We start from the raw sequence: 14,836 nt of genomic DNA on the forward strand, positions 1-14,836 counted from the left end.
ATATCGACTTGTTGTCCAGCTCTATCCTCTTCCATAAAGAAACGCTTCATAAAGCCAGGCAGAGACGAGATGTGGCGTCCACGCATCATGGGGAGACACGACGAGGACTCACCATGCGTTTCTGGATGAAGAGCTGCGCTCCCTTCAGGGCGCCCGCCATGTTCTGGCACAACCTCAGACGCTCGTCCTCGTTCAGCACTTGGGTGTAGAAGGCACGAACCTGGAATCAAACGTGGAGAAATGTGTGCAAACAGGGTTTCAAATGGAACTCGTACCAAGTCAGATAAGGTCCTGAAGTACACGCTTTCAGGCCACAATGTGTGTAATATACATAAAAACAAGTGTTTGCAATGCTCCAGGAGGGTTAGAGGAAGCTTGTTTGCAGGAAGTGTGTATGAAAACTGATCTCTCCAAAAAAGTGAGGACGTGGTTTGAACTGATGTGGAGTTTTGGGGAGCGCATTCAGTAAAACGGTGTGAACTGTGATTATGTCTCGGCTGCGTGCAGTCGATCAGAAAAGTGAAAGGAGTTTTGTACTGTGTTGGCAGAAAGACCCAGTACTGTGCACGTGAAAGTAAATAATGCATTTACAGGAAGTGCAGACGTGGTGCAGTCTGAGCCGAGAACATTCTCCCCATGAGCGTGTGTGAAAGACATGTTGATGCAAATTTTGGAAACAAATACCCCGGTACTTCAGGGGGATGTGGCAATTCCTCTGTCCAGTTTACTTTTCCATAAAAAAAAACATTTTGCTCCGTCTGTTATTTAAGTTATGAAGTAAAAAGCTACTTCATTCGGCGCGCCAGTTTGAGATACAGCTGTTGGGAATAACTTTAATGTCCAAGTTATATATTGTATCTAGGGGAGCTCCACAGAACAAACTAATATTAATATTAATGATCATAATAGTAATAATAAACAGTAACATTCACAAGATGACCAGGCAATTATATTTAGCTGCCTGACACAGTGGATAATTAATAATAAAAAACTATCTAACGCTTGTTTGGTTCTTGTGTGTGTGACTGAAAGTGTGATCGAGTTGGTGAGGACATTTAACCGTCACAAAGAAATAATACTGATGTGACGCCTCCAAAAATTTACTGCATGTTAAAATCTTTGGGGTACTCCAGAGAAAAACAAGTTATCAAAATAATTTATTTTGTTGTTTTAATCGTGCCAAACTCCTTTCAACTTTCATTACACACTAAACTACACCCCAACTATAAACCCCAAACATGCTAAACACCACAAATCTCTCAGACCTCATGACTCACTCTCGCTGCGTCTTAATCTAATCGCACCGAACTCCATTCAACTTCTGCGTCTTTTTCTTCTTCTTGTGGAATTTTTTTGGCGATTTACAACAAACTGAGCCTCCGTCAGAAAGGAGGGGGAGGTTGTTCGGTGTGGTGGGGATGGGAGGGGAAAGTGGAGGGTGATGGGAGTGTTTTGTCCCGAGATTGGCAGTTTTTGTCGCAGCCGCTCGCTCTAACACTTCAGATATGACGAAGATTTTCAGAAAAGATGTGGCGTGGATTATTGATCATAACTCTGATTTTACTTGGCCTCAACACAATTTAAAAACTGCTGAGTAGATTAAAATCTGTACTTTATAGACAAGTTAAAATGGAGTCCGAGAGACTGGGTCTTTCCCTCCTAGAGAGATTAAAATAGGTCATGTGACTATCATGCGCCGGTGCGTTGATTGACTCCAAAGGAAAAGAAAATCATCAGAGCAGGTGATGAAATCAACTCCTGCCACGTGTTATTGAGACTAAACATCAACTCTCCAATATAAGTTCTGGTTAGCTCAGTCATCGAATGGGCATGAATCGTGTTTGAAGGGGAGAGAGTTGCAAATTGTGTGCAACATTGATCAAATAAGGGAAAGGGAGTTTTGTACTGTGTTTGCAGAACAGACCCAGTATTTTGTACGTGAAAGTAAGGAATGAGGAACAGTCCGAGTCTTGACTGGCATAATTTGTTTTTGCATGCAACCTCTGAATTATTGATATCTGCACCATTAACAAATAATACGTTTGATCCTAAACTTTAAATGATACATTGATAAGGTGTAGCATAAATTTTAAATCCTCTTACAACCTCGAAGCAATAAAATACTATCACAATACACTAAAGCAAGTGTGTGAAAAACATAACAGCATGTCAAGGAGGCCGACTACGAAGTGGAGTCGTTTCGTTTCTACTGAAAAGAGGACGCAAAGATTAGAAGCTGTAGGTGGTAAAAAAAAAAAACACAAAACCTGAAACCAAACGAAAAAGGAAGGCAGCGAAAAAGCCCTCAAGAAACAAGTCTGCAAGTTAAACGTTGCAAACTGAAGAAACTCCCTTCAGTACCCAACGACTACTTGACTGTTGACGAAAAAGTAGTATACATTTAAAACGCATGACACTGGAAACAGGAAAGAACAGTTGGAGCTCTCAAAGCAACCAAACTGCAAATCCATGACAAAGAAAAACATTTAACGTGCAGATCCTTACCACAGAAAATGTCCAAATTTAAATTTTACAATTCTACATTTATCATTGACTGTACGTTCATGCTTAAAACATAAAAGGGGCAAAGCAGCTTCAACCATTTTGTTCTGACATTAACTGTATTCTGCAAAGAAACAAAGCTGACCACAGTAAGAACAGACTCCATCACTACCTGTGTGACGTTGTCATCATCTGCACTGTTGTATCGAGCCACATCAGGAGAAACCTTGAACCTGGACTCCAGGTAGCGAGGCTGAGACTCAGGGGCGCCGAAGCTGTTGGGAAAGTAGTTTGGAGCACCACCTAGTGACCCGACAGACGAACAATAAATTCACCAGAAGAAAGCTAAAAATAAAAGTTCTTACAAGAACATTGTAAGAACAATACAATACTTGTATTGGCGGCAGCAGACACTTGAGTAGAAGGTGAAATAAACACCTACCACTTGTTTTTGAGAAGGCAGACTAAACATTTACTCACACTTGTTCTTACAACTTGTAAGAACAAGTATGTTCTTACAATAAAGTTCTTGCAAGAATGTCAAGTAACTTCTCTGTTGAGTGTGAGGATCTTAAACAATGTGGGTACAGTTTAAATCAAATGCTGGCAAATAATAATAAAGATATTAAGAAATTAAGTGTTATAGACCAAATGAAAATGTAAATTTAGTAAAACGTCCTCACTGAAAGTGATGAGGTCTCACATTCTAACAAGAACATTTCTGTTACCATGTGAAACGGATATCCAGCCAGACGTTCTGCGACACCTCACACACAAATGCCCCATAAAGAGGTCGGTGCCGGAGACGGAGCCAGTAATCCTCCAACTGACGGAGGAATTTTTAACCATTTCGATGCTGGAACTTCAGCAGATAAAGAATAGGCGAAGTGAAATTGTACAAGAAAACTTAAAATGCTGTCAAATGTTCTAAAAAATGTAAATAAGAGAAAGTAAGAGAATAAAAGGTAATTTTTTTTTTATCCAAATGGTTTAGAACAAGGGCAGCACGGTGGCGCAACTGGTAGAGCTGCTGCATCTCAGTGAGCAGGTCCTTGGTTCAAACCCCGGTCCAGGGGCCTTTCTGGGTGGAGTTTGCATGTTCTCTCCGTGCATGCGTGGGTTTTCTCCGGGTGCCCCGGTTTCCTCCCACAGACCAAAAACATGCATGTTAGGCTGATTGGTAACTCTAAATTGTCCCGAGGTGTGAGTGAGAGAGTGAATGGTTGTTTGTCTCGTTTGTCTCTATGTGTCCCTGTGATGGACTGGAGACCTGTCCAGGGTGTCCCCCGCCCCTCGCACAGCGATTGCTGGACATGGGCACCAGCGACCCCCGTGACCCAAAATGGAAGAAGCGGGTAAAGAAAATGGATGGATGGATGGATGGATGGTTTAGAACAATTGCTCCATCCTCAGTGTGGTGTCAGTTGAGCCGAACCTACAAACCACGGCAGTCTGCAGACACTAAACCTGCTAGTTTGATTCCTACCATTAACCCACAGTTGGTCCAACTGAACTCACCCTGGTTGTCACTGAAGCACATTGGACCATCACGCTGGTAGTTGGCCACGCGGGCCCTGTAGGGACAGTTGACGGGGAGCTGCAGGTAGTTGGCTCCCAGCCGGTGCCTGTGTGTGTCGGGGTAGGAGAAGAGTCGACCCTGCACAGAAATACACTCGCTTTTGGGAAACACGAACGCTGAGATGCTTCAAGATTGTAAGTTTCATTTAATGAGAAGAAAATAAGAAGTAAAGACGTGCAACACTGTTACCTGCAGCATCTTGTCAGGACTGGGCTCAACGCCTGGAGGCATGTTGCTGGGGTCAAAGGCCAGCTGCTCCACTTCTGCAAAGTAGTTGATGGGGTTCCTGTTGAGGACCAGTTTGCCCACAGGAATTAAGGGGTAGTCCTTATGGGACCACACCTAGAAAAGGGGTAAAACATTTACTGCACTCATTTACAGGAGTTATTTTTAATAATATATCTGTTGCAATAAGGTCAATAATCCAGGAAGTGTTTTCATTAATAAAAATACGGATCTCGATGTAAATCATGAAGTGGAATCTAACGAACGCTGGGACTGTAGAGGGAAGCAGTACCTTGGTAACATCAAACGGGTTGAACGGGAACCTCTCAGCCTGTTCGAAGGTCATGACTTGGATGTAGAAGGTCCAGGACGGGAAGTTTCCTTTTGCGATTGCGTTGAACAGGTCTCCGATCGCATAATCCGGGTTGGTGGATGCCAGGCGGTCAGCCTCCTCCGCTGGAAGATTTTTAATTCCTTGATCGGTCTAAAAGTATATGAAAAATGGAATATGGGTATCAATAAGTTACATGATCAATAGATACTAGTTTGCCCAACCAGGCTACATGTATTTTATGGACTTGGAGAAGGTATTGGGGGGCTCATGCTCCATAAGATTCAGGCTCCGTTGCCACAGGCTGTTCAGACCCTCTCTATACAAGCGGTGCAAGACTTTGGTTCTCATTGCCGGCAGGAAGTCGGTCGCCCTCAGGGTGGGAGTTGGACTCCGCCAGGGCTGCCCATCGTCACAGATTCTGTTCATAACTTATGGACAGAAGTTCTCGGTGCAGCCAGGGGGCTCAGGATTCCTGCTCTACTCTTTGCGGATGATGTGGTCCCGTTGGCGTCGTCGTACCGTGATCTTCAGCTCTCACTGGAGCGGTTCTAAGCTGGGATGAGGATCAGCACCTCCAAATCTGAGGCCATGGTCCACAGTCAGAAAAGGGTGGATTGCTCTCTCCAGGTGGAGGAGTTCAAGCAGCTTAGGGTTTTGTTCACGAGGGAAGAATGGAGCAGGGGATCAACAGACGGATCAATGTAGCTACTGCAGTATTGCAGACTCTGTGCCGGTCCGTTGTGGTGAAGAGGGAGCTGAGCTGCAAGGTGAAGCTCTCCATTTACCGGTCAGTCGACGTTCCTACACTTATTTATGGTCATCTTGTTTTTGGGTAGTGACAGAAAGAATGAGACTGGGGATACAGGCGGTCGAAATGCGTTTTCTCTGAAGAGGAGCTGGACTCTCCCTTAGAGACGGGGTGAGAAGTTCAGTTATCAGGAGAGACTCGGAGCAGTGTCGCTGCTCCTCCACATCCAGAGGAGCCAGATCAAGCGGGTCAGGCATGTGGTAAGGATGTCTCCCTAGGGAGGTGCTTTGAGCATGTCCAACTGGGAGGAGACCCCAGGGAAGACTCCGGACACGCTGGAGAGACTGTAGGCTGGTCCTCCCAGAAGAGCTGGATGTGGAACGAGACTTTGGACATACGAACGGACGGATAACAGACAGTCAACCTAATTCCTTACGGACCTTGTAGTGGAACTTGCAGTAAACAGACTGGCCATCAGCGTTGACCAGTTTGAAGGTGTGAGAGCCGTAGCCGTTCATGTGGCGGAAGCCATCAGGCAACCCTCGGTCACTGAACAGGAACGACACCTGACGGAAGACAAAAAAAATAAAATAATATATGCGTTAAATAATTAAAGAAAATCACTTTGATCTGCAGCATTGCAGCAATTAGATACGCAAAATATTAGTTTGTTCAAAACAAGCGTGCCCACTGCCATCAATGAAGTATTCCTTCTTTTTAAAAATATTCAGAGTCAGTCGGAGTTCAGACCTGATGAAGACTCTCAGGCCTCAGGCTCCAGAAGTCCCACACCATGTCGGGGTCCTTCATGTGAATTTGAGGGTTACGCTTCTGAGTGTGGATGAAGGACGGGAACTGAAGGCAGAGAAACGTGGAGCTCGATCATGAACGTCACACGAGTCAGCATGAAAAGTAAAAATACTTCAGAAATGTGTTCATGCTACTCATCTTAAAAACAGGAATAAATATGTTTTTATGTTTAACAAGCACCCAAAACTGAAATAACTTGAATGTTTCAACGACTCTAAACCCCGACTCTCCTCTCACCAGGATGGCATCCCTGATGAAGAAAATGGGGGTGTTGTTGCCCGTCAGGTCCCAGTTACCCTCTTCAGTGTAGAACTTGACGGCAAAGCCTCTCGGATCTCGGACCGTGTCTGCCGACCCAGATTCCCCAGCTGGAGGACAAAAATCCACTTATTGACACAAGATAAGCTGCGGCTCTGTCACTCAAACAAACCTCTGAGAGGCTTTTATTTGCACCACCGAACATTTTATACTTTTATGACATGCTCTGTTGTCTAACCCCCACCTCTGATAAGAATTAAACATGCCTACGTTCAAACTGTAAACTCCAGTCCACGAGACAAATCAACAGTTTATTGTTTAAATAGATCATGTCTGAATATTCAGACCGGTACAAAATCTAAACTAAATGCATCGACTGAGGGACGTGGACTTTGTCATTCTGATGCAAGTCGTTTGCTTTAAACTGCTCTCGTCGCAAAATTTAACCAAACGCCCCCCAGAACCGCCCGTTCTCAGACTTAGATCTTCAAGCTCAAGGTTCTTTATTGTCATTTGCATCACATGTGGTACACGAGGTGGAACGAAACACAGGGTCCCAGTTACATCCAATAGCAAAATATGAATTGTAAAAGAAGCAGTAAAGAATCTAAGATATAAACTAAAAAAAATAAACTAAACACTTAATAGTGCAAAAACAATGTTCAGTATGATTTTAAAATTAAAACTTTAAATAATGATAGCACAGTCATGAAAGCGTTACATGATTGCCCTTACCCACAGTGGAGAAACGAACAGCAATGGGTGTCGTCTTGCCGACGTGTTCAAACACTTTAGCTCTGCAGTAGCGAGTGATGTCATGAGTGACCTCAAAGTAGCCAAAGGCCCCTGCAAAAACAACAACACAATAGTTTTGTCATTTCTCATTTTCTGTGCGTCTTTCCTCGAGGAGTTGCCTTCGGCTACAACTGGTCCAACGGGCTGAACTTCCAGAGCATCCACAAACGCCAGCGCACACGCAGTGAAAATTGATGGACAAGGCTGACTGGTTTGAAAACGTCAAATTATTGAGTGAGGGCTCGTTTTAAAGAACGGTTATCTAAACAGCAGCTTACCATAAGTGAGCTGTAGAAAGCTGGAGCTCAGCTGCAGCAGCCAGAGCTGCTACTGACGCACAACGCTAATCGAGTTCAATGTCATTTCCATCACGTGGTACATGAGGTGGAACGAAATTATGTACTCAAGGTCCCCGTTACAACAAAAACAGCAAAAAAATAAAGTATAAAAATAAACAGTAAATAAGGGTCTAAGATATACGCTAAACACTAATCATTAACTTTATTTATAAAGCTCTTTAACACCAGCCACAGCTGAAACTAAGTGCTGAACATCTGTAATTAATAATGTCAAACAATACAGTGTAACAGCAGCCCGAACACGAGTCTGTGGTGAGCAGACGGGCACGAATGAATACAGCAGCATGAGATGATCAGCAGCATGAGATGATCAGCAGCATGGATAATCAGCAGCACAGTACACATCACCAATTAAAGTGGCATTGCAGTGATTTTTCTTTTTCTTACGGTGATCGATGAGCATTTATACTGCTGCTAAATATAAGAATGACAACGACCGGTGCCCAACACTGACCAGCTCCTTTGGCGTGCACCACCCTCTCCGGGATTCGTTCGCGGTCGAAGTGGGCCATCTCGTCTGTGAAGACCACATCCTGGACAAGCAGGGGTCCTCTTGGTCCAGCGGTCTGCAGGTTCAGCTTGTCTCCAATGGGATGACCACCTCCTGTGGTCAGAACATCAGCTTTCTGGAACAGAGAAACATTAGGCCACAAACAAACAAACAAACAAACAAACAAACAAACAATTAGGAAGGAAGCAGAGTAGTTTTTTGTTCACTTCTATTAAAAAACAGTTTTTAAATTCAGATTAGCATAAAAGCTGTTTTAACCATTTTTAAAGGGACATGCAAGCACAAACGACCTGTATCCAGATACAGTGCATGAAGTTACTAATTTAAACAAGTTATTTCTGTTTAAATACAAAAACAACAACATTTAACCAGAAGATGGACTTTAGTCCCCAGTTGATGCCAGCTCCTGTTTACAAGCTCAGACACGTTGTTCTGAACACTTTTTACCTTTAACTGCACTCACACGGAACATTTTCAGCTCTCTGCTTGTATTGTATTATATTATATTATATTATATTATTATATTTTGTAACTTTCGTGGTTTTCAACAAACGGCCCGCGGTGAAACAGCTAGCTAGCTTGTTTATTAGCAACTTGTCTCTTTGCGTTGACGGCGACGAAACGATCACGAAACAATTACGGTAAACAACGTGGAGAATGTTTATGTGCACGTCCAAAATAAATAAATAAATCCGTCAGCAGGAACGAATATTTGGTCCACAAAACCAAAGGTTTCACTGTTCTTACCCCTGAACGACCTCTCACCCACATCTGATTCGGACACGCTGCGTCGTACGATCACTTGATGAAATGCAGCTTTTATACAAACCTGAGAGCCTCTGCTCTCCTTCCATGTCTTCATCTGGTCAGTGCTCTTATCCCTGTCCTCAGACATCTTGACACTGTCGACTTCGAAGCACGTCCAGGCCAAATGCTGCGCAAGTGGTGTTGCGGAGAAATATGTTACCCAGTTATCCTCAAACCAGACTCCTCCTTCTTCCTGGACTTTGTTCGATTTTGCTCCGCCCCTCGGGCGCCCCTCTTTTCTGATTGGCTGATAGAAGTGAACTGACCTACATGTTTCTCTCTTGTACTTTGTACTCATATTTTTATTCAAATAATACATTTCTAGCTTGATATAGTTATTAGCTTCTACCAGCTTCTAATATAGTCGACGTCCTTGGTTGGAATAAAGCTACATGACCTTATTTATATAGCTCAAGAATTAACAGTTGGGAGAGTTGATTTAAACTTTTCAACTTTTGGCAAAAATACATTTAGTTTTTTTTTTGTCCTTTAAAATACACTGCCTGACCAAACCAAAAAAAAGTTGCCACCAAAAAACAAAGGTCACACACTAATAGCTTTGATTACAGCATGCATTCACTGTGGCATTGTTTCGATAAACTTCTGCAATGTCACAAGATCTATTTCATCCAGTGTTGCATTAATTTTTCACCGAGATCTTGCATTGATGACGAGGCACTAGTCACCACGTTCCCTGAGGTCAGCGGACCAGTTGCTCCTCACAGTTCCAGGAACTTGTCTTAAGCGCATAGGGGACAGGGCCTTCTCTGTAGCAGGACCAAGACTTTGGAACGAGTTACCGCTGCTTGTCAGACAGGCCCCCTCCCTCTCGGTTTTCAAATCCCGTTTAAAAACTCACTACTATTCAGTAGCTTTCAACACCAGATGATCTGTGTTTTGAACCTGTATGCTCTACACTGGTTAGTCATCATTATCTGCATTGTTTTTATGTCTATATTCTGATTTACCTCATTTTGTATTTTGCTTTGTGTGTTACCTGTTGTTTTGTCTGTACATCACTTTGGTTGGCCTTGTTGCTGTTTTAAGTGCTCTATAAATAAAATGGTATGGTCATGATGGGTGCATCACTTCTCCTGCCTCTCTTCTGACCCTGATGCACCATCACTCTGGAACAGGGTCAATCTGGACTCATCAGACCACATGACCTTCTTCCATTGCTCCAGAGTCCAATCTTTATGCTCACAAGCAAATTGAAGCCTTGTTTTTCCAGTTAGCCTCACTGGTTAGTGGTTTTCTTAAGACTACACAGCTGTTCAGTCCCAGTCCCTTGAGTTCCTTCACATTGTGTCTGGAAATGTTCTTACTTTCACTATTAACCTATTAACCTTTCACTATTAATCACGATCATTCAGGATTGTTTTCCGGCCACATTTCTTCCTGGAAGACGATGGGTCCCCACTATCCTCCCAGTTTTTAATAATGTGTTGGACAGTTCTTAACCCAGTTTTAGTCGTTTCTACAATCTCCTGAGATGTTTTCTCTGCTTGATGCCAGTGATTTGAACCTTCTCAAACAGACTGACATCTTTTCACGACCACGCCACATGTCTTTCATCATGATTGTTGAAGAAATGAGAAGCGACTCATTGCACCAGTTGGGGTTAAATATCCAGGTGGAGACTTTTTTTTTGGCCAGGCAGTGTAACATCCATCTTTATTTTGTATAAAGCTTGCAACAAAACTTTAGGTCTATTTCTATTTTAAATAAAAAAACAAGTTCTCTTTTGTAAACTGGTAGAAAGAGATATATTTAACAAAATCTTGTCTTGTATTAGTTCAATCTGAGTTGTTTTGTTTTTGTTTGGTGATGTCAAAGGTCAGACTGGCACAGCTGAAAGGCCACTTCTGGCTCAAGGGCCACATTTTGCCTGTGTGAGCTCTAGATCGTTTGAATTTTGATCTGGATTTTTCTCTGACAACAAATCAAGGGTATTTTTGTTCTATCTAAAAAGTAAAAAACTACGTTCCACATTCTTAGTAACAGAAAATCAACAAGTCTTCGCTCTGGTTGTCGAATTGCTTTTTTATTTGAAACAGCATTCACACAATACACTGTATTCTCTGGGCACATTCACATAAAGTGCCAAATACCTTCATGCATGATCGGATGTGAGCTACAGCTTCGTTGAATGCAAATGGTGACTGTAAATGAAAATATTGCTTATTATTATTTGGCACAGTAGGAAATATTTGATATTATGTCACCACAAGTGTGTTATTTTTGGATATATTCTTTAAAGTGAGGTTGAGAAAGGCAGTCAGAACTTGACCAAACGTGTGCAACTGGTTTCCACTTAAAAAATTAAAATATACGAGGCTGATTATGCTCTAAGTGTTAGGTTTTCCACTTAAGTCACGTTCAAAAAGTCACAACAAAACACTATTGCACAAAGTCTCAGAGAGATTAAAAAGCCACTCTGAGCTTTACAGGATGCTGTTGGGATTAAAAACATGTCAGCCGTGTTAGCGCTCTGCTTTTAGCCAACAAAAGCCTAACGAAGTTGGACAAACACCCACTGAGAAACAGCCACAGAAAAAATCAAGGTGTTTCCTTTAGCATAAACTAAACGCATACAAAAGAGTTAGTACTTTACATCACATGTTAAAGTCCCAGAGGAGTTTTAATTACAGCTGACTCGTCATCAGCGATGACATATAGTGTGTTTGAGAATAAAGTTTGGTGTCTTTTATTACATATACTGTGAAAAAAACTTGGTTTGCACAAAGAATTCAGAAGGAAAATGACAAATGGTTAAATATAGTCTGGTCCTTTTTGAAGTAATGCTCTCTCAAACACTTTTTAATATTTAGCAGCTGTGACATCAGAGTCTGAAGAAATGAGCAGAAGACTTTGTCCATACTAAGCTTATGGCTAGCCAAACAAAGATCTGGTTTTTAAATTGTTTTTCTGGGATATAAAACAACTCTTTCTCTATATAGTTCTACTGGTGTGAATGAAAGTGACATTAGCCAATATTAAACCTCTACAGTCACTTTTCCATGACACCATTTGTTCAGTTTGTTTCTGCTTCCTTAACCGACGGGCCCTCGTTTGGCTAACTAGCCTAGATGAAGACTTCTGCTCTTTTCTTCATCCTCCAAGCTCCATGGTCAGGGCTCAATTAGAGCCAGATCCTGCCGGAACTGGGGACACTCTATTTTGACAGGGTGCGTTCTATTAACCGTTTGCTTGGATCTGGTAACTTCCCTTGCTAATAATAAAGTTATAAATAAATTTGATGACCTTGAACGAATAAAACTTATATTGGATATGTAATCTGAAAATAATTACATAAACATTCATTTTAAACACAACAGCCAATTTGAGCTTCTTAATATCATGTAAGAGCTGCTCCTTCAAGTAAGCATTTCTGCTTCTACCCTTAAAAAAATCTCCACCCCCTAAAAGTTCAGTCATGGGAAATTTAATTAAAATCACAAAAATATAATTAAACAGCAGAACTAAATTGCAAATCAGCTTTACAATTAAAGTGGGTCATTAATAAAATTTTGATTATTTATAAAAAAAATACGAGAGAAATGTTTGATGGGTAATCACATTACGTAGCTACATCACGTATCAAAACAACGGCACCAATTTGTCAAAATAACAGCAATCAAAATGTCGAAAACACAGTCCAATTTAGTTTAATAAAAAGACAAAAGTCTCGTTGTACAACTAAACAACTGAGAACTGAAGCACATTAAGGCAGTGGTAATGGAGATAGTACTGGGGCAGGTAGAGTGGTGTGGGCGAGTGGCGAGCTAACCAGGCTGTCGTACCCGGGCAGTCGCAATGAACAGCTGAGGAGGAGCCTGGGGGTTTCACATGTGGAGGAGAACAACAACAAGGTGGACAGCAACGAGGAGGACAGTGAATTCAGCAAAGAATAGAATGCGTGACAGAAGTGGAGCGTGCTCTATTCACACAAGGAGAGCTGTTGGTCAGGATACTTCTGTTTGCTCTCTAAAATAATTGTTGAATCAAGTGTTTAGAAATGTAGGTAAGCGTAGATGATTAAAAACCCATTAAAATACACTAAAATGCAGGAAATGGCATCTACTACTCAAACATTTCTGGAGGACCCCCAGACCTAACCCCCCCCCCCCCCACACACACACACACACACATGCTTTTTGCATGCCGGCATTGTTTGGTTTACAAATTAAGCACTGTCCATGGCTGATGTCACAGCTGAAAAATATTAAAAACTGACCAGACTGTCCCTTTAAGAGTGTGTTGGAGTAATATTTACAATCTCACATATGCAACAAGTATTGCGTTAAAAATAGAACATTGCCATTATTGTGATGATTTGAACTGATTAGGCCACCCTGCAACAACTGCTACAAATAACTTTTTTCACCTGGATAAGAGTACCTGGATATTTTCAACAGCACAATAAATACTGAACATTTCAAAACCTCTATAACTTTTCAGTCTCACCGTTAACAAACGACACCAAATCTAGCGGCACTGACTCGACTTGGCTCAAAGTCCAGGACTAAATGAATCGAACGATTCCAACAAACAAAATGAGTTTTCCTGAAAGAGAAGCAACGTCACTCCTTCGTCCCGCCAGCAGTAAGACGCACCATGCTAAGGCTGGACTTCTTTTCTCACTTTAAAACTCATTCAAAGGTCCAAAACGAAAAATGTCATTCAAAAACGTGGGAAAATGATCCCACAATTCATGTCTTCCTAGACAAATAAGGAAAAACAATCAAGTTTCAAACGGATTTACACCGAACGTACTGAACCCAGGGTAACGATAGACAGGTTCGTAAGGAGAATAATTACACCCCCTAAAACCAAATGGTGATTTTACAGCTCCCCCTCCATGTATAAAGATGATGTTTAGTTACTCTCTTGGTCACAATGTAAAACTATAACTTTAACGATCCATACAAGAGTTCAACATGGAGAGGAGTGGTCTTCTGAGAGACCTAGATCCTGCGCAGAGGGTGCCACATGGACACGGGCTTCCTCAGGGTGGCTAACATCTGATTCCAGTGGGTGATCCCCATCCCGCTGGCCTCAGGGCCGATGATCACATGACCTAGGTTCTCTCCCCGCCCGTCGTCAGTGGCCTCTGCCACCGTCACCCTCAGGGAGAGTTCCTGCAAACAGAAAAACATGGTTACACATTCCGATCTGTGCACGTGACGGTTTTTGCCCCGTTTCAACAGTTCCCATATCAAAACGTTCAGCTCGTTCAGGACATTCCTGCCGTGACTTCAGGGATTCATGAGGTGCTTTGAGTGTGAAGACTCACATCTGTCTCCCTCTCTGACCCCCTGGACCCCCTACAGTTCACATACAGAACAAACAGGTCTACAGATGATGCTGTAGCAGTTCACAGCTCCCTCAGCCATGTGGAGAAGGTAAACACCTTTGTGAGAATGCTCTTCATTGACTACAGCATTCAACACCATAATCTCCTCCAAACTGGTCTCCAAGCTCACCGCACTGGGCCTGGAGAAGTCCATCTGCTGCTGGATACTGGACTTCCTCACCAACAGACCACAGGCACTGAGAATCGGCTGTCACCTCTCCTCCACACTAGCCCTCAGCATTGGTGCACCTCAGGGCTGTGTCCTCAGTCCACTCTTGTACTCTCTCCTCACACATGAATGTACCGCCAAGCACAGCTCAAACGTCAGTGTGCTGATGACGCCACCATCTTGGGCCTCATCACCAAGAACGACGTGAGTGCTTACAGAGATGAGTTGAAACCACTGATCAGCTGGTGTCAGGAAAATAACTTCACTCTGAATGTCAGCAATATGAAGGAGATGATGGAGGACTTCAGGACACAACGTGGAGGCCAGCATTCCACCATCTACATAAACAATGCTGAGTGGAGCAGGTCATATATGTTGATGAT

General features: G+C 42.6%; 2 protein-coding genes across 2 annotated transcripts in view; both read right to left on the bottom strand.

The window, feature by feature from the left end:
* cat (catalase) overlaps positions 1 to 9,117 on the bottom strand; it is a gene marked incomplete at its 3' end in the record, with an annotated part of 14,584 nt that extends 5,467 nt beyond the window's left edge. The window contains 11 exon segments of the mRNA XM_037683252.1: positions 113 to 220; positions 2,675 to 2,805; positions 4,021 to 4,159; positions 4,271 to 4,423; positions 4,599 to 4,790; positions 5,829 to 5,954; positions 6,139 to 6,243; positions 6,436 to 6,566; positions 7,192 to 7,302; positions 8,065 to 8,236; positions 8,951 to 9,117. Coding sequence (XP_037539180.1) covers positions 113 to 220; positions 2,675 to 2,805; positions 4,021 to 4,159; positions 4,271 to 4,423; positions 4,599 to 4,790; positions 5,829 to 5,954; positions 6,139 to 6,243; positions 6,436 to 6,566; positions 7,192 to 7,302; positions 8,065 to 8,236; positions 8,951 to 9,016 — 1,434 coding nt within the window.
* Positions 9,118 to 13,522: 4,405 nt separating this feature from the next.
* The window catches only part of syt12 (synaptotagmin XII), a 17,199-nt gene continuing 15,885 nt past the window's right edge, over positions 13,523 to 14,836 (bottom strand). The window contains exon 9 of the mRNA XM_037682520.1: positions 13,523 to 14,069. Coding sequence (XP_037538448.1) covers positions 13,896 to 14,069 — 174 coding nt within the window. The 3' untranslated portion in view covers positions 13,523 to 13,895. The remainder of the gene's footprint in view (positions 14,070 to 14,836) is intronic.

This window comes from Nematolebias whitei, chromosome 10, assembly GCF_014905685.2.
Source record: "Nematolebias whitei isolate Nwh7 chromosome 10, NemWhi1, whole genome shotgun sequence".
NCBI lineage: Eukaryota > Metazoa > Chordata > Actinopteri > Cyprinodontiformes > Rivulidae > Nematolebias > Nematolebias whitei.